The sequence below is a fragment of the Gracilinanus agilis genome, chromosome 5 (assembly GCF_016433145.1).
Source record: "Gracilinanus agilis isolate LMUSP501 chromosome 5, AgileGrace, whole genome shotgun sequence".
Classification (NCBI taxonomy): Eukaryota; Metazoa; Chordata; class Mammalia; order Didelphimorphia; family Didelphidae; genus Gracilinanus; species Gracilinanus agilis.
This window is the reverse complement of record NC_058134.1, coordinates 299247758-299268964: the sequence shown is the minus strand read 5'-3', so window position 1 is coordinate 299268964 and position 21207 is coordinate 299247758. Positions and strand designations below refer to the sequence as shown.

At 50.8% G+C, this 21207-nt stretch overlaps 1 protein-coding gene across 4 annotated transcripts; it reads right to left on the bottom strand.

The window, feature by feature from the left end:
- Nucleotides 1-3449: 3449 nt before the first annotated feature.
- On the bottom strand, nt 3450-15307 carry FAM118A (family with sequence similarity 118 member A). 4 transcript variants are annotated; one of them, XM_044677553.1, is made up of 9 exons: nt 15236-15307; nt 13243-13298; nt 12380-12632; nt 11438-11659; nt 10309-10485; nt 7631-7916; nt 4127-4159; nt 3831-3914; nt 3450-3721 (listed from the first exon to the last, which is right to left on the bottom strand). In XM_044677553.1, the coding sequence occupies exons 2-9, from the start codon at nt 13287-13289 to the stop codon at nt 3702-3704; spliced, it is 1122 nt and encodes a 373-aa protein (XP_044533488.1). In that variant the 5' UTR covers nt 13290-13298; nt 15236-15307; the 3' UTR covers nt 3450-3701. The 4 variants fall into 4 exon arrangements, with proteins under 4 accessions (XP_044533488.1, XP_044533486.1, XP_044533487.1 ...); XM_044677551.1 differs by having other exon boundaries at nt 13243-13379; nt 15236-15269; XM_044677552.1 differs by having other exon boundaries at nt 10357-10485; nt 13243-13379; nt 15236-15268.
- Between the last annotated feature and the right edge of the window lie 5900 nt (nt 15308-21207).

The following is a 21207-nucleotide window of genomic DNA, read 5'->3' as shown; positions in this document are numbered from 1 at the left end:
GCAATTTCCCTTTTTACCTCACTAGTGGGAGGGAGGGGGGGAGTTGTCCAAGAGTTTAGGGTGAAGGCCAAGACTCCCAGACTCCTTGGGCCTTAGTGGACATTTTCCACACAACAGAAGGGTTTTCTAAGAAACTTTTGGACTCTTCTGGAGCGCCCTCCCCCCCCCCCCCCAAGATCTCCAAGCAAGGAGGTAAGGGCCCTGTTGGGGATAATTTTGTGTTAAAAGTTCAACTTTGTGTGGATACCATTTGGAAATAATTGACGATAGAGCCGGGGTCTATTCCTCGTTGTCCGGTCCTGATGGCATCTTAGTTATTCCCTTCACTAACTCTCCCAGAGGTTGGAACAAAGAAGGTACTTAACTTTCCAGGCCCTCCAGTCCATCACCTAGACAGAATTAGCTGAAACAATCCAATCTGTAGTGCTCTTTTGGTCTTCCTTTCTCTCATGGCCGCTCTGGGGTACCCTAGCCTCTGGCTACATCCTCTGACCCAAGTCCTCTCCTCTACTCCCTAAAGTTTATACAGGACCCCTCCCAGCAAGGTAGTCTCAGAGTGGGGTGGATGGCTGTGTGGTACCTGTGATCATTTATCTCCCTCATCCCGATTTAAGACTTGAATAGAACTAGACAGTCCTTTGAAAGAACTGGAAGATAATCTTGAATCCCTTTTAGTAGTTTGGGGGTTTTTTCCCCCTCAAGACCCCCAGATCAGGGATGATTCAGGTGTCAGCGTTCTCCAAAACCTGAAGAGAATTAAAGGTCTATATTCCATGGAGAGTTCTGGGCCTGGGGAATGGAGGGAATCTATTCCCAAGATAGAAAAAAGAGGAAATTTATTTCTATCCCATTATTGAAGTCAGAGGGATTTTCTTCCCTTTTTGCATATATTTAAGTGTAAGACAGCTTTTCCCCCCTCTTGGTCTGACTGGGTGGTGATGGGGATAGATGGCAGGAATTAGCAGCTTTCCTTACTTGGTGAACTTTTTAAAAAGATTAAACAGGAGAAGAGGCTCTTTATGGAACAAGAAGCCTCAAGCCAAGTCACCAGGGAGACATCTTTCCATGAGTGCAGCTCACAGATCTTTTTGGTCACATTTAATAAGAGCCCAAATTAGCAAAAATAGTGTGCCAAAGGACATCCATGAGGAAGCATGGAATGAAGAACTCCCAAAGCCGGGGAGCAGATGACCAAAAAAAAAAAAATTTAGTTTGTAATGTCTGGTTTAAAACAAAACTTCAGCTGGCCTGTTTTGGAACTTTTGGCTCTCAAAAGCTGACTCGTCAGTCATAGCAGAGAAAAAAATACTATTAGTATTTCTGAAACAAATTCTCTGACCCTTTAAATCGATTGAAGTCATTGGTGGCATCTTCCCCCTTCTAGAATCCATTAGTTCCCTTCTAGGCCCTGCCACCTCTCCACTTGAAGTAACATTCCTAGATTTGATGATAGCAGGCCAGAGGTTCTAATCCTACTTGGGAAGCTATAACTGATTGAATGGGGCGCAGGAGACAGAAAAGCAGTCATTCATTGAATATGTTGGCTCCAGTGGAGGGAGGGGAAGGCCAATCCCGAGGGTCTTCCCAGTTGGCCTTTATAAAAGACCCACATTGGGACCCCAAGAATCCATATGATTATATCTGATTACAGTAGGCTTGGGGGCAGCTAGGTGGCTCAATGGATAGAGCCAGGACTAGAGACAGGAGGTCCTGGGTTTAAATCTGGTCTCGGACACTTCCTATGTGACCTTGGACAAGTACTTAATCCTCATTGCCTAGCCCTTACTGCTCTTCTGCCTTGGATATTAATTCTAACAAAGTATGGGTTTAAAAAAAAAAACAGGCCAAGCAAGCTTGGTTCATTCAGGTTGCTGTGGTAGGTCTGTCCGGAGAACTGGAATATGTTCCAGGAGATGCAGGAACAATGATTTTTATGACTGCTAGGCTGCAAAAGTGAGGTGACACCACCACACGCCTTGTTAAAATGATTGCCCCAAATAAGCAAGCATGATATCTGGATGGCATGAAAGGCCCGCAGGTCAGCTTGGATGTGAAGGAAAAGAGAAAAACAAAAAAGGGAAATCGGGAGGACAGGAAAAAGGGCAAGCTTTGGGCTTTCCTACAACTGTGTCAGTGGCCAGTCTGGCTCAGGCCGTGTTAGGGGCAAACACCAAACCTCAAGATTCACATGTTTTGACTGGAGGTAGAGCCATGTTGCCACAGAGTGAAGGTAGAATCAGGACCTCAAGAATGAAAGGCTGAATGGATTTGGAAGTTCCCAGAGGAAGGCGATGAGTCATGGCTCTCCAAGAGGACCTTTTGGTTTTCCTAGAATCTGAGAGCCTAACTCCAGTTATCTGGATTCTTCTCCCCAAAACAGTGAACTGCCATTTATTCTTAAGGTTGGGAACACATTTGCTAGATACTGAACCCTCTAAATCAGTCCTAATAAGCAAGCTTGATGCCAAATATGCCTCTATTGGATCTTTGAATGTCATTGGGGGTTTCAGGGCAACCCCAGCATCTTCCACTAATGAGTTACTAACTTCAGAGGGTCTCTAGAGCTGTGAAGTCACCCTACCCCCCCTGACAGTGGAGGATGCCCATCTGGCTCTGCCCAAGGAGGACCGTCCCTTCCCAGACCCTGCAGCAGTCCTTGCTAGAATGGGCCTGCCAGGCGAGAGAAGCAAGCGCTGCCCACGGCACCAAGCTCATTCAAGCTTTATTTCACTGACCAGAGACATGAAAGATGCAGTGACCAGACTTCCAAAGAAGAAATGACCAGGACTCGCTTCCCTGGCTTCCCTTAGGGTTCCTCAGCCAGATGCTGCTTGGTCCATCCCGTCCCATCTCCCAGCAAAGGGAAAGCAGCCTTGCTGCCCTGGGAATTGTGGGAGCTGCAGAGCAGGCAGGAGTTGGCTGGCCTCAGGCTGAAGCAAATGGTCCATTGGGAGTCCCCCCGCCCTGAGCCAGACCAGGCCAAAGACAGGGCACCTCGATGCCAATCAAGGTCTACCCAGTTTAGAGTGGCTACCTCACTTGACCCAGGCCTTGGTTCTCCCCTCCAGCCACTCCCCAATTGGGCCCTACTTATTCCAGAGAGAACGACGTCTGTGCTGAGTCTTGGGGTACAAAGGAGTGTGACATTGAGGGTCCTCCCTGGGTCCTATTTGGGATGGCACAGAATTGTTCTGCCTAATGCTAAGGAAGATGCTTCCCCTCTGGCTTGCCTGCAGCCCTGATGCCCTTTTCTCATTTACAAAATAAACCATGTTCTAAGGCCTCTGCAGCCATGGGAGTTGGGCAGGTCTGAAGGAAAAAGGCCTGACGCGAGGGTCTTTAGTCTCTTCCTTCTGTGGTCTTTGAGTAGGGGATGGGGAGTGGGCGCACGGGCAGTTCTTCCATTACCCCCCACCCCCCCCTTTAAAAAGGGTCTTCACAAACAGGGAGGCCATCATTGGACTTTATCCCTGAGACAGTGGTCCTTCAGTTCTTTCCAAGTATACCTGAAAAGGTAAAAATGTTGATTGCTAGTAGTTAAGCGCACAGAGAGGTGGCCCCACCCCGGCCACACTCCTTGGAGCTCTCTTAGGGGTGGCGGGGAAGGTGATGCCCTCCGGTGTCGGTGTCTGAGTGTGGGTCCGGCACTGTGGGCTTAGAGGCTGGTTTTCCAGGCACAGGTCTCTGGGAGTCTGGGGATCTCAAGACCCTCCAGAGTCATCTGTTAAAGACACAGCAAACATAGGGCTCAGCCAGTCCTGAAGATAGGCTGAGGCTGACCCAAGGCCCCTTCCCCACCCCACCAAGTCCCTACTCCAGAGGATACACACCTGGGTCTGACTGGCGGATTCTCTTGGGAACATCAATGCTGTATTCTCCGAGCTTTCTCTTGGCACAGTCCTGGCAGGCGTTCCCTGGGGGGCACAGACCCACATAGACCCCATCCAGTGAGGAAGAGAGGAGCCATCCTGGCAGAGCTTACAGTGGCCCCGGCCCCCTCAAACATAGCCCCTTGTAGGGAGGCAGAGGACAGTCAATCATAGGGGCTTTGGAAGATGGCCCTGTTCCCACATTTTCCCATCCCCAGATCCAACATTCCTCCCAAGCCCAGAGGGATGCTCTTTACCTAATAATGTTGTGCTATCCACCCGGTCGGCATCTACAAGTGAGAAGAAATATCCCATGAGCCAACAGCAGCCCAGCCACTCTGGCCACCTGGTCCCTTCAGGCCCCAGCCAAGAGCACCTCAAGGGATCGGAAGGATTGGGGGGTGGGGGTGGGGGGGAATGATAGAGAAGAGAGAGCGAGCAAGAGCACATGCCATCCACTGAAGGCTCTCCCAGTTGAGAAGGCTCTCCACCAGCAAAGAGCTCTCCCAGGAAGCAGAGGTGACTGACTGAGAGCTGGTCTCTCACTCTGGACCCTGCCACAGGTCAGGCTGGGCAAGAGGACCTTAAACAGTATTTGCTGACAAAATCGGCCCTTACACGTTGGGAAAGAACCAAACTAGGTCAAATGGAGCTGACCAAGGCTTGCTCCCCGAAACCAGAAAAGTGGCCCCAGGATGATTCCACTGGCCAAGAGCCGATAAGAAGGTACAATTGATTTCCCAGAAAGCACTACTACTAATAGGGTCCCTTCTGGCCCACCAGAGTCCCTGAGCACCAGCATTGCCTCTGGAGGAAGAAGATAGGGGGATTAGATTAAAAACTATAAAGAACCCCCGATACAAAAAGAGAAGCTGGGGGCCCAACACAAGGGCATCATTGTTATCACTACTATAATTATTGAGCAAACAAAAATCTACCCTAAAGATGGCACTAAGAAAACAACCCCCCCTTCTTCCTTTTACTAAGAAGTGGGAGGACCAAGGAGTACCACAGAACCCAGAGCACCCCAGAGGTGCAGTCACAGAGACCCAAGTTCTGATCCAGTCTCACCTAGCTGGGTGATGCCAATTGTAAATGCCCTCCTGGCACACAGTAGGTGTTATAGAAATGGTCCTTCCCCCTATACCTTCCTAGGAATTCGAAATGGCCCAGCAGAGCCCCGCTTTGGGGTCCCAAGGAAGGACCTTAGTTGGGGGAGAAATGAGATAAGTAGATGGGTCAGTAAAGCTTGGATGGTTCTTTAAAAGAGAATGACTTCAGAAATGCTCAAGGCTGGAGCAAAGCCCTAAAGGTCTCAAGAGACCACCAGATCAATCTCATTTTCCAATGAGAATTCAGAACCACCAGCGGTTCTAAAGACGATGACGACCCAGGCTTTGAACCTCATATCTACACCTCCAGACCTGCAGAACTTTCGGCAAGGCCCTCGGCTGCCTTGAGGCTATATGCTCCAAACCAAGAATTCTCTGAGCTTATCATACAAGGGGTCTTCAGAAAAGACATTTCATATCATTCCCCCTACACCTTTCTCCTGTCCTGTGCCCTATCCTTGAGCCTGATGCCATCATCTTCCACCCCTGGGGTACAAGACTCCCAGTCTGGCTGCCTTTCGGGAGAAAGGCAGAAAATGAACACTTAGCACCTACTAGGCACAAGAGGCTGGCAACAGGCCCTCAATCCCATAGGCTCCAAAACAGCCAAGACCACCCTGAAGAGGCAATCACCCAAATCACAAAGATCCTAAAGGCCACAAGAACACCAGGGCACACTAGGTTAAATGGCCTCACCCAATGTACATGGCAGAGATGGGTCTTGGACATAACACTACAACTCAGAACACTGGGTAGGGAGAAATCCAGAGATCCCCAAAGGAGAGACACTCAATGACTAGATGCATGCTTATGGGCCAAAAAAAAACTCTCCATAAGAGACAGGAGGAAGAGAAAGAGAAGACTAAGCAGCTTCAAAGAGACCCAAGAAACAGAGCCCCCCAAAACCAGAGGATGAACCTAGAGGGAACTCTCTGAGAGAATGAAACTGAAGTCCTGCCTGACATCAGAAACAACAACCAAAGCCCAACCTGATTTCCAGAGGGCAGACCAAGGGGATGCTCTCAGAGGATAAAGACAGGCCTGGAGATAGGAGGTCTTGGGTTTAAATCTGGCTTCAGACACTTTCTAGCAGTGTAACCCACATGCACAGCCCTTCCGGTTCTTCTGCCTTGGAGTTGATAGGAAAGTAAAGAGTTGTTTTGTTTTGTTTTTAACCGAAATTCCTACAGACTATTGGGAAAAAAAAACCTAGTTACTACATTGCAAGAAATATTCAATTCAAGTGCTCAAAATCAATGAGACCCAGAAGGCAAAGGGGGAATCAAGAAAAACAGATCAATTCCTAAAAGGAGAAGTAGGGACCAAATCTCAGAGAAAAAAACCACCCCAAAGAAGCAACCACAGCCAAGATGACACAGGATCTGGGCACCTTAGCCTGAAAACTAAAGGCAATCTTTTCTTAGAAGACCATATCCTAAAAGGAAAAAGAAAGACAACCTACAATCGAGAAAAACTTAATCATTCTTGCAAAGTTGATTACTAACACTGCATGGGAGAGGCTCTTTCAAATGAAAAGACCAGAGCTGAGTAGGAGTTTGACATCCTGACACAAGAATTCAGAGAAACACCTAGAAAGTTCTTAATTGAGCAATAGAAAGGAGCTAGATTGTTTTATAAGTGGAAGAGTTTGGCAAGAAAATGCAGCAAATGCGTCAGGAAAACAGGCTGGGATTGCCAGGGCTGGGAAAAGAGGGGGAGGTATTGAAGTGGGGAAGAGGGAGAATTATCCTGGGGAGGGAAGAATCCCAAGCCAAGCAAAACTTCCTATCCCAGAAGAGGTTATGGGGAAAACATCTAGAACCAAGGAGATGCCTTAGATTGCCTGTTGGATAACTGGAGAATGTGTCAACCAGCTGTGACAGAGGAATATCAAGACTATTTGAGTACCATATGAAACAAAGACAAGGATCCTGGATCAGGATTAGAACCAGGAGAATAGTCTATAAAAAGTGAAAAAACACACAAAGATACACAGCAAGCTAAACTCTGGATTGAATAAATAGGAATCTAGAATAAAGGCATTGAATGAAGGGGGCTGGTAAGGCTTCCCCTAGGTCCTCAGAGGGAGCCAGGAGAGGTCAGGATAGCATCTGGGCCTAGGAGGCCAAGCAAGAAAAACCAATGAACAGCGAGTCCCCCTAGCTCTGAACACAGGGAACAAACACAAGGTGCACAGGGAGATGACTGGTTTGGGGACCTACTGAGAGGATTCATCCTGTTGGACTGTGATTTGTTACAAAGGGTTTCTTCCCCTTTTCTTCTCTTGGTTTGTAACTGCGGACAGAGTAGCAAGTGGCTAAAAAAGAAGGAACCAAAAGAGGACTATTCTAAGAGAAGAGAACAAGGGGAAGCTGAGCAAGAAGCCGGGCTTGAGAATGGAGCACATCCCTTTGCTGGGAGTCAGAGGGCAGGAAATAAGAGACTCCTGGCTTCCCCTGCTCCTCTCCGCAGTCCATCATTTGCCTCCTTTCCATTTTTCTACTATCAAGCTGGTGCTTCCTGCCTTGTTCTCACCTACCTTGACCACTACATGAACCCCGTGGGGTATCTTCAGGGCCACCCCCTTGGGCCCCTGGGCTTTCCCCACAAATGCACCACCACCACCCCTGCCCTGCAGCACACACACACCTGGACTTCGCTGTTTGCAGATCTGGGTAGCAAGGTCCTGCACATACTCTGGGAAGTAGTCGAAGCAGTCCCCATAGGAGACAACTTTGATGCCATGCAGAAGCATGTCGGCCTGGTGCTTGAAGAAATGGTCCTCATTCTCCTTGAGCACCACCATGAAGTGCTCCAAGTCCACCTTGTCCTGGACCGAGTAAAGGAAGAGGGCCTGGAAGATCTGGTCTCTCAGCGTTTCACCACATCCCACGAACAGAAAGGACTTGGTCCGGTACAGGTTCTGTAGAACTTCCTATGAGGAAGAAGCAGCGACATGAGTGTGTGCCTGCCCAAGTCCCCAAGCAGAGCCTCCAGGACCAGGGATAAATGCCCTCTGCTGATTCAGAGCCCTCTAGGATCTGATTGCCAGAGACAAGCTCTTCAGCCTCTTGGCTTCCCAAGATGTTCTCCTGACCTCCCTGGCCCTCTTTGAGTCCCTACAGGAAGCCTTCCTGGCTCCTCTTCATTTTGGTATCCACCCCACCCCTCCACACCCCAGTTAACGATTCCTGGTTATCCAGTCCAGAGCTTAGCTTGCCATATATCTTTGTTTTCATGTTGTCTCCCACTCAGAGTGGGGCTGCTGCTTTTTGTAGATCTAGGTGCCTGGCACACAAGGCCCTTAATCAATGTTTACTGCAAAAATGGATCATGGCCACTTCTACTTCTCAACAGGCCCTTTCCCCTTTATTCATATCTGTCTCCTCTGTTAACTGAGCCCCTTGGCCCCTTCCCCTAACCTGCCAAGATCCTGCTACAAGAAAACTCCATTGTGTCTTCTGTACTAACTACCTCATCCAGTGGAAGGTAAGTTCCTTCTGGCTTCTCTCAAGCTACTTCCTAGGTCTTGAGGCACAGTGCCTGGCATGCACACAATAGGTACTTTATGAATACTTGCAAATTGTGGGTTCTCACTGTTTGGGGTTCTGGACCAATTCACTTAAAACTCATTCCTCCAAGTTCTTCTCTAGGATCTCCCTCCCCATGATGGTGCACAAAGGACTTGGAGGAAGATGGAAAAAAAGAGGAGGAGGACCCCCTAAGAAGCAGAAGGCCATCGGAGACCTAGCCTGACCTCTAGTAAGTAGCCCAAGGCCAAGAAAACCACACCAGATAAGGCCTCATTTCCCATATCTAAACAAGTAGGAGTGGCTCACACGTGGTCAGGGTCTTGAACACAACCCAGAAGAAAACAGAGTTTCCAGGACCCTGTACATGGGACATGGTTGGAGGGCTACAAGCCAGCTAATCATGTTTGGGGGACTTTTTTTAGATCTTAAAAATCTTGAAGGTCCTTAAATTCAAATTTAGAAAAAATACACTAAGCAAAGGAACAAAAAATATACTTAGTAAATGCCTAAGGGGAGAAAAACATAGGAGGGGCAAATGGGCCAGAAAGCACCAGTACAGAAAGCAAACTGCCAACCGAAAAGCCATCTGAGCCTCTAAGGCTGACCTCCTTAGGATTCCCAAGCAGACAAAATGGGGGAGGGCCGAAGACCCAAAACAGAGATGGATGTAACACTTTAGGAGCAGGCTTTCTGTCAAATTGCTCTGAGGAATTAACTGCTGTATGTGTGGACCCTCAGGGAGGGCATGGCCAGCATCCATGAAAACCACCCATTCACCCAGCACTGTTCATTGGCAGCTTCTCTGGATGCTTCACCTAGAAGGCCGGGCTGCTGCCACTGCTGCCCCTCTGACTCAAGAGGCAGCCTTTCTACAGCTGGAGCCTGGCCAGCCCAGGAGGACCCAAGTGAACTCAAGCTTCCTCTGGGCTGAGGGATCTTAAGACAGTTTATCAGATAACGCTGCTCAAGGACTACTTTAACTCTCCTTGTCCCCACTGTCCAGCTGCAAAGGCCACACGCTTCTCTGGAAAATTCTCAGCACACCAAGTGGGCCTAGCCCAAGATGCCTTGGAAGCTCTCTTTCACCCTTTTGGGGAAACAGAAAGCTAAAGGCTCAACAGGTGGCAGTTCCCTCAGAGAATCCCTAACCCAACCCTCAAACTGAGGCCTACAAAATGAGCAAAGGGTCTTCTCTCCCAGTGTCACGCAAAGGAGTATGTAATAGGGGAAACTGCTTTCTCCGACTCCATGGCACATGCAATCCAGACAAGCCCAACAGCTGCTGGTGACCAACACGAGCCAAAGATGGGAGCTGCCACTGCAGGAGGAACACGCCTCACCCCCACCAGGGACAAGAGGGATCTTGCATACTGATAGGCCCCTAAATTACTGGGCCCCTAAGTAAGGACCCATAGTACACTGAATAAGCCTAAGTGACTTAGGGATGAACTAAGGCAGGCATATATATAGGCATGCAGGCCTGGACAAATTTGGGCTTGTAGAGAAAACATTTGTATATGCCAAGATCCTCCAATCACAGCATGAGATTGTACCCATAGATCAATACCCTGGCAGGATGCATCGTCCTCCTCAAGACCTCTGTGATCAGCTGTTCGTTACTACCAACACTGCCTATCACCATGCGGATAGGTATGTTCGGGGTAGCAACTCAGTATGATTGGCTGCTAAAAATATCAACAGCTCAGTTTCCTCTAAGAATCATCACCCTCTTCAATAAACTAGCCACGGCCACTTGATTTCCACCAGCCCTCCTGAGTCCGTCTGCATTCTTACCCCTCGGGACCCCCAACCAGGTGGTCCCTGCTGGTCCTGACAGCATACCATTACTTCTGGGTCCTGAGTCACATCTTTATATCCTGAAGGATCCAAAACCATCCCACAAGGATCTGTGTACAAGCCATGAATGTGAAGAACTCCGTACTTCATGTGTCCTCTTGCCCACTGGAGAACCTACAAAGAAGGCCAGGTTTAATCTTCACCCTGGCTCACAAGAGAAACACCCAAGTGATTTCGCCACACCCCAAATGCCAGCTTTCAGCCTGACACCTATTTTTTACCAACAGCAAGGCTGTTGTGGCACCCCAGTCACAGGCCTCAGAGACTTGCCCCCAACAGGCACACCCCACACAGCATCTCCCCCAAAAGGCATTCAGCCCCTCCAAAACCTCCCTCATGCCTCTATTGGTGATCAGACCAATGCAGTCTTCCAAGGCACTCACAGAGGTGAAATACCAATGAAAATATACCCACACTTATCAGTGTATTTGTGGCAAAGGGCAATAACTGACTCTTGCACAGAGACACCTAGAGTGTCTGAAGCCAAGGCCACTGAGCCTCCCAGCAATGTTCTGTCAGCCCTCTTGGATGTCCCATCTAGGTCCCCAGGACCAGCTCGTGGAATTGGGATGAACATTAAAAGATTTCAGTGCTTTAACTGTCCTAACTGCCTGTTTTCATGTAATATGTTAGAGTTCACAGAGTGAGTGGCAAAGCCAGAGAGCCCTTGGCTCAGATTCAGTCTCAATCCTCTGACTGGTCATGGGCCCCAAAGCAAGTCCCTGACCATCCTATGTCGCAGCTTCCCCTCTGTGTAGAACTGTTCAATGACTTACATCCAATTCCTCCCCAAGGGCAGCATCCTGGGAGAGCTGGCAACCCTGCCTGGCTATGTGACAAGCAGTTGGTCACCTCCCCTAAATGCTAAGTTGATGGGCCTCTAGGGAAGAAAGCATCAGGTGGACTGTGGAGCACTAAAGAAATGGGCCCATCTCAGGCTAAGATGCCTCTAACTCCAAGGGAGCTGGTCCTTTACCTCAATTCCTCCCTGCCCATAAATAATGCAGAGCCCCCTCTGCCCACAGCAGCTTGGGCACAGGCCCCAGGGGAGCTGGTCCTCTCCTACCTTGGTTTTATCCTTCAGATCTAAAGATTCCATGGGCTTATTCTGCTGCTGGCCAAAGATCTCCAGAAGGTTGTCATAGTTGGTGGTAAGAACCATGGTCCCACGTTCCATCAGGGTAAGGATGGACTGCAGCACTGTGGGGTTCTGAATGTGCTGCTCTAAGTTGTCAAAGACTTCCATCAGGCAGTCCTGGAAGAAGTTGGGTTTGGTATCCCCCGTGCGCTATGAAAGCAAAGGCAGAAGGGAATCATGACTTCAAAGGTTCTGACTCTTCAGAGAAGGCCATGGGATCTGCCCAGCTCATCCAGCCAGAGTCTGACCTCCTAGGCAGAGCTGGGAGCCAATTCCAAGTCCTGCCTTCCCTCCATGGAATTAGACTGCTCCTCTTGGCATGCCATGCATCCCAGAATCCTTCATTCAATGGAAAACGTGTAGCTAGGAACAGCAAGCTAACATGTCACCAGGGACTTGCACATAGCCTGAGTGTAAGGCCAGCCTACTAGGCATGGCAGGCCCTGCTCTCCTTACTGCCCACAGGAGACTAAGCAAGGTTTGGGGTTACTGACTGACCCACAGTTCTGGGAAGGAGCAGAGCTAGACTTCCAGCTTATTTCTCTCTCACACAGGCACTAATGCCACCTCCAGTCTTTCAGGTTTTGTTTTTAAAGCGTTTTCTTTCCTAATGAGAAGCAGACTCGTCCAGTTGCCTATGGAGACCAGGCCTCACATCTCCCCCTTGGAAGCCTGAGCAATCTGAGCCTACAAGGGCAGGGGAGGTGCAAACCTGCACCAATAGGAGCAGTTCTTCAGCTAGGAGTTCCCTCCAAACCAATGGCATCACAGATCCTGGATGGATCCCTGAGGACCACGGGAGGGGAAGGGACCTGCTGGGCTCTGGATAAAGGGACCTTAAACCTGCTGCCACCCACACTTGAGCCTCACCGGTGACATCTTTCGGATCAGGTCATGAGCAACCACAAGCAGGTCTCGGTCTTTCTTCACTTTCTTTCTGAATTCTGCAACATCTCCTGGGTGCAGGACCTCTAGCTGTTCAGCTGCTTCAAGGACGGCTTCAATACAACTCCTCCAGGAGCGGAGGGCCCGGATGCCAGGGGCTACAGCTGCACTGACTCCTGTCCCAATGACCAGCAAGAGGTCATGGGGTTGCTTTCTTATTAGACTTTTTAAAAACTTCCTGGAGGGAAAAGAAGGGGTAGAGTAAGTCTAATTTCCCGAGGCCAGTCCATGCCAACAAATGGCAATGAAAACACTGGGAAGATGAGTTTTCCCTCCCTTCCACTTGGGGCACTGGGCACTTCTCCCTCCTGGACAGTCAGGACCCTGCAGGTCAGGGGCCCATCTCCCTCAACTTCAGTCCCATGGGCCTAGCAGAAAAGTTATATATTAGAGTAGCTCAACAATTTGGTAAAAGAATATATGAAAAAGAAGATGAGTTTTGTTAGCAACTGCTGGGACTGAAATGCCTGACAGCAAGCCTTCTGCTCAGGGGCTTCCTGCCACTCCCCCTCTCTCCAACCATCTTTTCCTTCCTTGCCTCTCTCTCCTCCAGCACCCTGGATAAGGCCTCAGAGTGGGAAGAAGAGGCCAGCTGGCCCATGGAGGGAGAGGACCTGGGGGGCATAGTGATTCTCCAGGGATAATTCTTTCTTTCCACTTTGCATTTTTCCAGGGGACAATGAACACAGTTGTCAATAGGGGCCAAAGGGAAATGCTACATGCATTCTTCCTCAGCTGCTTCTTCCTGTGGAGAGTGAAAGACCACATGAAGGTCTCTCATCTCTTACCTGGATTTGTGTTCACTTCTATTAGTTGTCTTTTCTGCTGAATCCATCTGTAAACCCTGTGAACAGGAAAAACCCATCAGATACTCTACTGATTTCACAGGTTCCACACCCTGATGGTCTCCAAATGACTCCATGTGCTGAAAAAGAACCCAAAGGTCTCCCTTAAGTGAAAACCCTCCAGAACATTCCATGTCCCCACATGAGCTACAATCCAAAAGCTTTCCCACTCCTGGATCCAGCTTAGAGTTGGGCAAGGCAAGTGCCTGGGGCCTCAGCCACCCTTCATGTGGAAAGAGGGTTGAAAGGCAGGCCCAGGAACAGAACAGCAGACTTAGAGCCTCTCCAGGGCTGTTCTGGCCTCAGAAAGCCAAAGAAAGACCCAGAGATGCCAGTAACGGGGCAGATTCAGGTTCCATGACAGCAGTGGGACCTTCCTGATCATTCCAGCTATCTGACAACAGCCTGCGCTTCCTTGTTGCCTAGTATCCAAGGGAGGTCTTCAAACATTTCTGCTTCAATTCTAGGCTGGACTAAGTAGCCTCTAAGCAGCCCTTGGAATGAACTGAATCTAAGAACAGTCAGCACCCCACAGCTATTTCCTCTGACTTTGGTCAAACAGCCTGTTCATGTTCATCCCCCCTGAATCTTTGGGTCCAAGGAGACAGAAGCTGAGGGCTATGAATTCAGTTTAATCCAACCAGCTCTGAGCCCACCTACCAAAGGCCAGACACTGGGTGGCAGGCCGGAGATGCAAACATCTAGCCTACATGTCTAGGGGAAGGAAATTGGAGCTCCAGAAATGAGAGCCAACAAGTGGTCCTCACTCTTGCCCTCCTGAACTTGGTAAAGGCTCCAGGTGGGGCCTGAAGAGCTGCCAACCTGTGTCACGAAGACTTCCACCCTTGCCTACATTCCTACACCAAACTGCACATTACCAAGTTGGTCACCTAGTTGCCAGGAAGACAGGAAAATGTAAGATCTGGACACTTTCATTATTAGGTTAGGCTCTGGACTGACACATGAGGCTTTGGTAGACAGAACTGCTGTCAAGGGATCTTCTGATCATGCCTATCGGGTTCAGCAGTTCAATGAACATGCCCTCTGCCCTTCTCCAGTCTGTACCCCTAGATCCCCCCCCCCAGGATCTTCTCTACCAGGAACCTCTCAGCTCCTGTAGTCTTCTGATTGTCCAATTTCTGCCAGAAGCTCCATGGGAGGAAGTTCCCCTTGATCTCTAAGATATTCTCCACCCTGGCCCCTTAGTACTGCTCTACTCAAATCCTCAAGAGCCTTCTAGCACACAGAAGGTGCTCAATAAATGCTTGCTGACTCTCTGCCACAGTCTTAGAGGACCCATCCACAGGGGAGGGGCCTTCCCTAGAGACTAGGCCCCCCCTGTCTGCAGATGACAGCCCTATCCATCCACATAGGAAAAACCAAATGGATGAAAGGAAGGAGTCCTGGGGCTTGAAGTTCTCCCTCCATCCGTGATCCCCAATCCCGGTCTCCCTGTCCTCCTCAGCCTAAAGGGGCTGCAGGTGGGCAGCATCCAAAGGAGGGGCCACAGCCACCCCCGCTTCAGGAGGCGGCTGTGAGCATCCCCCTTCTGACTCCGTGGCTGAAGCTTCCTCCAGGAGACCCAGAGATCGCGGCAGGCTTCAGCACCCAACAGTGGCGGCGGGCAGTCTCAGGGGGCTCCAGCCGGAGGTGGGGATAGCCGAGTCTACCCTTCCTCTGAGCGTTGCCCAGCCTGAGGCCCACCGGGGCTTCCCATCTCCTGGGGCTCTAGGGAGACCCCAGGGCCTTCCTCCCCCTCCCTCTTCACTCCCATCTTACAGATGAGCACACTGAGACCGGGGCAGGCATCCCCCTAGGCCTCCCCGGCCCTCCTAACTCAGTTTCCTCACCTGTAAAATGGGGACGAGGACTGCGCAGTTTCCTCCCCCCCCGAGGGGGCGGGACCCATGGGGAGGGGGCGGGGCCCCTCACTCACCGTCGAGGGGGGCGGCAGCGGGGCACACCGGGGCCCCCTCGGCACCAGGGGCAGCGGTGGCTCCGGCTCCTCCTCCTCCTCCTCCTCCTCCTCGTCCTCCACCTCCTGGGGTAGGCGCTCCAGGCCCCACATCTGCCGCCTCCGGCCGGGGGAGGGGGAGGAACCGGGGTGAGGGCGGAACCGGGGTGGGGGTGGTGTGCGCCGCTAAGGGCCCCGCGCAGGCGCACTCCCCCGTGAGGGGCTAAGGCGCGCGTCCAGGGACACTCACGCGCAGGCGCGACCCTCTCTCTCGGAAAAGACCGTTAGGTGGGACGGGCAGGCTCGCGGTCTCTATGACGCGCAGGTGCGGGCCCGCGCCGAAGGGGAGGAGGAGGACCGGAGAGAGCCAAGATGCGCGCGCGCGCTCGCAACGGCCCGACCGGGAAAACGTTAGCTGGCCCAGGCGCGCGCTCATTTATTCAAGTCTCTGGTCCACACATGCAAGCGCAGGTTGTCCTCCCTCCCTGCGCAGGCGCCACCCGAATACCGGTCGGACCCGGAAGGAGAGATGAAAAACGACTCTTGCCCGCGACCAATGCTCCCCGTCTGGTGCGTCCGCCCAGCTTTCCTGCCGGAAGATCGCTCCACACCCTGCAAAGTTCCGCTAGCCCTCCGGCCCCCCACCTCATCCAACCTTCCCGGGCTAACCCTACACCCTCCTCGCCACGTTCAGAGGAGATACTCTTAAAACGCAATAGAAATCGCCCCTGCCCTTGCATTTTTTTGGAGGAGAGGAGTCACTGCGGGCTGTGGTGAAGAAGGGGGGTAGGTGTGGAAGCACCCCGGGCAGGAGTTGGGTTTGACCCGGGTTGGCAGGAGGGATGGTCGAGGCAAAGGCCGAGAAGTGACAGATAGAGGGCTAGGGGCTCAGGGATGGCGTGTGAGAAGATGCCAGTCTGGACAGGCATTCCCTCGAGAAGAGCTGTGGATGCCCCCCCCCCCCTTAAGGCCTTTGTTGGAGAGCTTCCGAAGTGGAGACAAGCCCCTCCATCCAAGCCCACTGCCTTCTGCCCCTGCCCCCTCTTTGATGTGCCTCCACTTAAAGGGGGCCCAGGGGTAGGCTTTACTGCACTACCCCCTAGTCTTTTCCCTATTCATTCAACTTCATGAGGGCAAGGGCTGTCTTTGTTTTCCCAGTGGCTTAGCACAGTACTAGGCACACAGTAGATGCTTAATAAATGTGTATGGCTGACTGACTTCAAGTTTGTGATCCTTCTGAAACATCCATAAGCATTGGGGGCAGTCAGGCCGTGCAGTGGATAGAATACTGGGTGCCCCAGACACTTTCTAGCTGTGCAACCCTAGACAAATCACTTAACCCTGTGGGCCTCGGTGTCCTCATCTGTACAATGAGCTGGAGAAAGAGAAGCCACTCTAGTATCTTTGCCAAGAAAACCCCAAATGAAGTCACCAAGAGTCAGACCTGACTGAACAACAACATGGAACATCCAGTCAGAGATTTCCAGCAAGATGTTAACCATGAATGATTGGAGCTCAGGAAAGGGGAGGGGGACAAACATCTATTAAGCTACTGTGTGCCAGGCACAGAGCTAACTAAGCCTTTACAAATACTATCTCATTTGACCCAACCACCCTGCAAGGTAAGTGCTGTTGTTATCTCCATTTTACAGATGAGGAAACCAAGGCAGACAACAATCACTTGCCCAGGGTCACACTGCTAGGAACTGTCCATGGCTTGATTTGAACTCCAGTGTTCCTGACTAGGCTCTAATCACTGTGCTCAGTGTGTAGATTAGATTATCATTACTCAATGTGTAGATCAGAAGTCATCCTAATAGAAATTTATGTCTGGATCAGAGCCAAAGCTCTGATGACAAAGTCAGTTCTCTGCTGGCCCCACAAAATCAACCATCTTATCCCAGTTTAGCCAGTCAGGGCACGGGAGCTGGGTTCCTCAGGGGCCAAGGAAACTGGAAGGCATGGGGTAAGGGGGTGGGGTGGGAGTTGTCCCCAAGGCTAGGACCACAGGGACTGCCAGTGCCTTACCAACCACTCTGGGCTCTGATGCCCTGGATCTGCTCTAGCTTCCCTACTTAGTTGGGCAAGGCCCTCTCCATGCACCTGAGGCTAGGAGAGTGTCAGCCTTAAGCCAACAACACCCCCATCCTGTGTCAGGACCTTTTTTTCCCTGACCTGGAACCACAGGATGGACGACTCTTCTTTAAAGAAACCTTGGATTTGGATTGGGCTCTCCCCTAGGACTCTATCCTTGGAGACCTGGTGTGGTTCAGCCCCTGTTTCAGCCCAGTCACTGTTCTGTTCCTTCAGAGAAAGTGAGAAGAAAGGGAGAAAGAATACTGCTGCCCAGGTAGGAGGACAGGAGGGGACCCCTGGGCAGCAGCAGCCCTGATATCTCCCAGAACCCAGGCAGGCCCTAGAGAGAGGGGAGAAGGTCAGAAGACTCTTCAGTAAATGGGGAATTCAGGGCCCCAACCATTTGGGAGAGGCTTAAGATTGAGTCCATCATCCTGACTCCAGCCTGCAGGTGCAAAAGAGCAAGGACACCTAACAGCAGCAGGGAGGGGAAAGGGGATGCAGACACAAGGAAACCTCCCACAAGCCCCTGCTGAATTCTCTACAACAAAGAACCCCCAAATGTCCCTCTCCCCCAGGCTGCATTGGGGCTACACCTCTGGCTGTGTCTTCCATCTTCTGGTGGTCTGTGGAATTGTAGCTGTTCTGCCATCTCTAGTGGTTAGAGCCATGATGAACCTATGGCACTAGTGCCAAAGATGGCACGCAGAGACCTCTCTGTGGGCACTGCAGGCCCCTGTCTTGGCCAGCTTGAATGTAGGGGTGGGGCACTCGAGCCTCCCTCTGTTGCAGGGGCAGAGCCAGTCGGCAGGCCCGCCCCGCCCCCAAACACAAGGGGGGCGGGGCATGGCACACAATGGGGGCTGGGGCACAGGCACACAGTCTCATGGTGGGGTGGGGGGGCATGGCAGGGGTCCCTAAGACGTTCCAAAAGGTCCCATCACTGGGTTAGAGTCTTTTCCCTTTCTTCACCTGAAGCCAACTGCTCCAAGACCTGGAAGTCATGGACCAAGCCCAGGATCTGACGAAATACCATCCAACTTTCCCTTGGCTCTCCAAATTCCACCTACCCCTCAGGAGCACCTGCCTGTTCCCGGATTCCTCTCACACAAAAAAACAAAGGCATCCCATATTCCCCAGTCAATGCTGAGGGACAGAGGGCACCCCTGATCTTTGGACATCATGGACTCCACACTTGATGGTGCTAGACCCAAGATACCTCATCCCTCGAGGCAGTGGGGAGGCTTGGAAAGAATGTAGGTCTTGGGGGTTAGAAAGTCTGTCACTGCCCTTTGTCCTGAACTGAAAGGGACTTTAGTTTCCATCTATGGCAACCCTTCACGTAGTCCATTCCCTTCTGGTTTTTGAAACTTGAGAATTTTGCCTCCAGGCCAGAAGTCTGCTCTTCTTTCCCACTGTGGTTGGCTCAGCCCAGTTCCCTAGTGAGCCCCAAGTTCATCTAAGCCTGACGAACTTGAAGTCCTCAACGGCAGGGAGCTGGGAGCTCCCATTCCTAAGTGAGGCTCTGCCCTGGGTCCTCTTCTCTCCTCCATGATTTCATTTTGGGGGTCTTCTCCTGGGGATTCAATGATCTCTAAAATCAAATGAAACTCAGGTCTATTGTCCTGCCCTAACCTTTCTCAGGACCTCCAGTCTTAAATCTCCAACTGCCTACTGGACGACTCAAGGTAGAGTTATAGACATATCCATTTAACATGGCCCAAACTGAATTGTGGCACAGCCCAAGTGTGTTCTCCTCATTCCAGTTCATCCTCCATTCTGCCACCAATATGATCTTCCTAAGGGTGGGAACACATAAACCAACCCTCTCCTCCTATCACATAAACTCCTGGGTTCCCTATGGCCTCAAGATTCAAATACAGAAACTTCTCTTTGGCATTCGAAACCCCCTCCTTCCTTTCCTTATTCAACCCTGCCTCCTATGTCCCTCCTTGTTCTGTACACACAATGCCCCATCTCCAGTCTCTGCATCTTTGCTCTCCCTGGCTATCCTCCCTGGCTAGAGGGACATGCCTGCCTCCTCCCCTCTATCTCTGGATACCCCTGTCTTCTTTCCCGACTCAGTTAGACACCACCTTCTCCATGAAGCCTTTCCTGCTTCCCTCAACTGCCCTCCCCAATTCCTTTGTCCTTATTAGACAGGCCTAGGGGTCTGGGCACTTTACCAACTGCCTTATCCATTAAGGAACCCTCTGCTCTGTATCCCCCAAAACACAGTCCCATACACACTGTCCAGACAGGGTTCAGATGCAGGGGATTCCTGCATCTGATAAGATGAGGGCAGACTCCCCTTTTCACATTCTGTTGCTCATTAAACCTCCACTGTGGCACCCCAGGGGAAAATTGCTAAAGGCTTCAGTTTTGCCAGCTGTCCCTTACTGAGGGAAGCATCCAGGGGCCTTTATCTCCTGTGAAAGATGAACATTTGCTGAATCCTTGGTCACGACAGGCATTGGGGTGTTTATCAGACCAGGTTGAGAAGTGAATAGCAGTCCCATAGGTAGTAAGAGGAAGTGCAGGGACCCAAGGTCAAGGCCTGGGCTCTCCTTAATTTTCCTGACATCTTTACTGGCCTCCCAGCTTACCCTGTCTCTTATTGGCAGGAGCCAGCCTCCATGCAGCTTCTCTCAGGAACGGTGGGGCTCAGTCAATAAGGGAGGGAGACCTGCCCACCTGCATCTTCCCAGTAAGGATGGGGGCCCACTGCCTGAAAGCTGGGAGGATCCTTAGGAACCAGGACCTGTTGAAGGGGGAGCCCCTGAAGAGCCTGTGCTGACAAACTTCTAAACATTTCTAAATTGGCTTCCTTTGTTTTCACATGATCTTCATTTCCAAATTGATCCTTCCCCTTCCTCTTCCCCTCCCCTCAAGAATCATCCTTATAATGAAAAAGAAAAGAGAAGGGGAAGAGGTGGAAGCTGAGGGGGAAGCATGTCATCTAGTATTGGCAGTGGTCTGCTCCTAGAAGCTCCCACCTCTACAGAGAAGGGAATTAGGGGACTTTTCTCACCTTCAGGCAGGGAGTGTTTTCTCCCTTTGTTACCAGAAAAGGGGAAGGGATGTGTCTAAGTGAGTAAGCAGACTGAGCAGGATTCAAACTCGGGTTCTCCAACTTTGCATCCTGCATGGCCTATGGAAGACCTGGGCTTCATGTTCAGACCCTTGCACCACCCCTCAGGACAACCTTGGGCAAGTTCCGCAAACTGGCCTTAGAAGCAGTTTTGGAGAATAGGCACAAAACATTTTACCTCTGAAAGAACAGATAGTATTTAGAGAAATCAAGGTCTCCAAACTGGATACTTCGTCCAGTATTAGAGTGACCAGATGGTGCCTAGGAGGCAGCTGGTGATGTGGAAGGCTTTGCTTGAATACCCTTAGTGATGAGGTACTCATTAACTCACACACTTATGAATTAATGCCTGGTGAGTGAAGCCTTAATTAACCAGAAATCCCAAATGGATCAATTTATTCAGAATCTACTTTGTACTCTCCAAGACCCGGAATCAGCAGATGAGTTTAAAACCAAGAGAATATTTAAACTTGGGCCAAGTCAATGGGTCAACATTTATTGAGTGCCACCATTTTCACCCCCAGACCTAGAGGAAATGGGGGGGGGGGGAAGATCCAATCAGATGTGCTTTCTCTCATAGACACACACATTTAAATGCATTCACATGCATACACATACGCATATACACCTACCAATTTACATAAACTCTCTCTCTCTCTCTCTCTCTCTCTCTCTCTCTCTCTCTCTCTCTCTCTCTCACACACACACACACACACACACACACACACACACACACACACACACNTGCTTAGCGTCACACACACACACACACACACACACACACACA

What these genes read in the sequence shown, in the direction of transcription:
- FAM118A (XM_044677551.1), bottom strand. Translation starts at nt 13,376, where the DNA reads ATGGAGTCATTTGGAGACCATCAGGGTGTGGAACCTGTGAAATCAGTA. An exon ending in ATCTGAAGGATAAAACCAAG is followed by an intron (nt 10,486 to 11,437) that starts GTAGGAGAGGAC and finishes CCTTCTTTGTAG; the next exon opens with GTTCTCCAGTGGGCAAGAGG. An exon ending in AATCCGCCAGTCAGACCCAG is followed by an intron (nt 3,722 to 3,830) that starts GTGTGTATCCTC and finishes TGTCTTTAACAG; the next exon opens with ATGACTCTGGAGGGTCTTGA.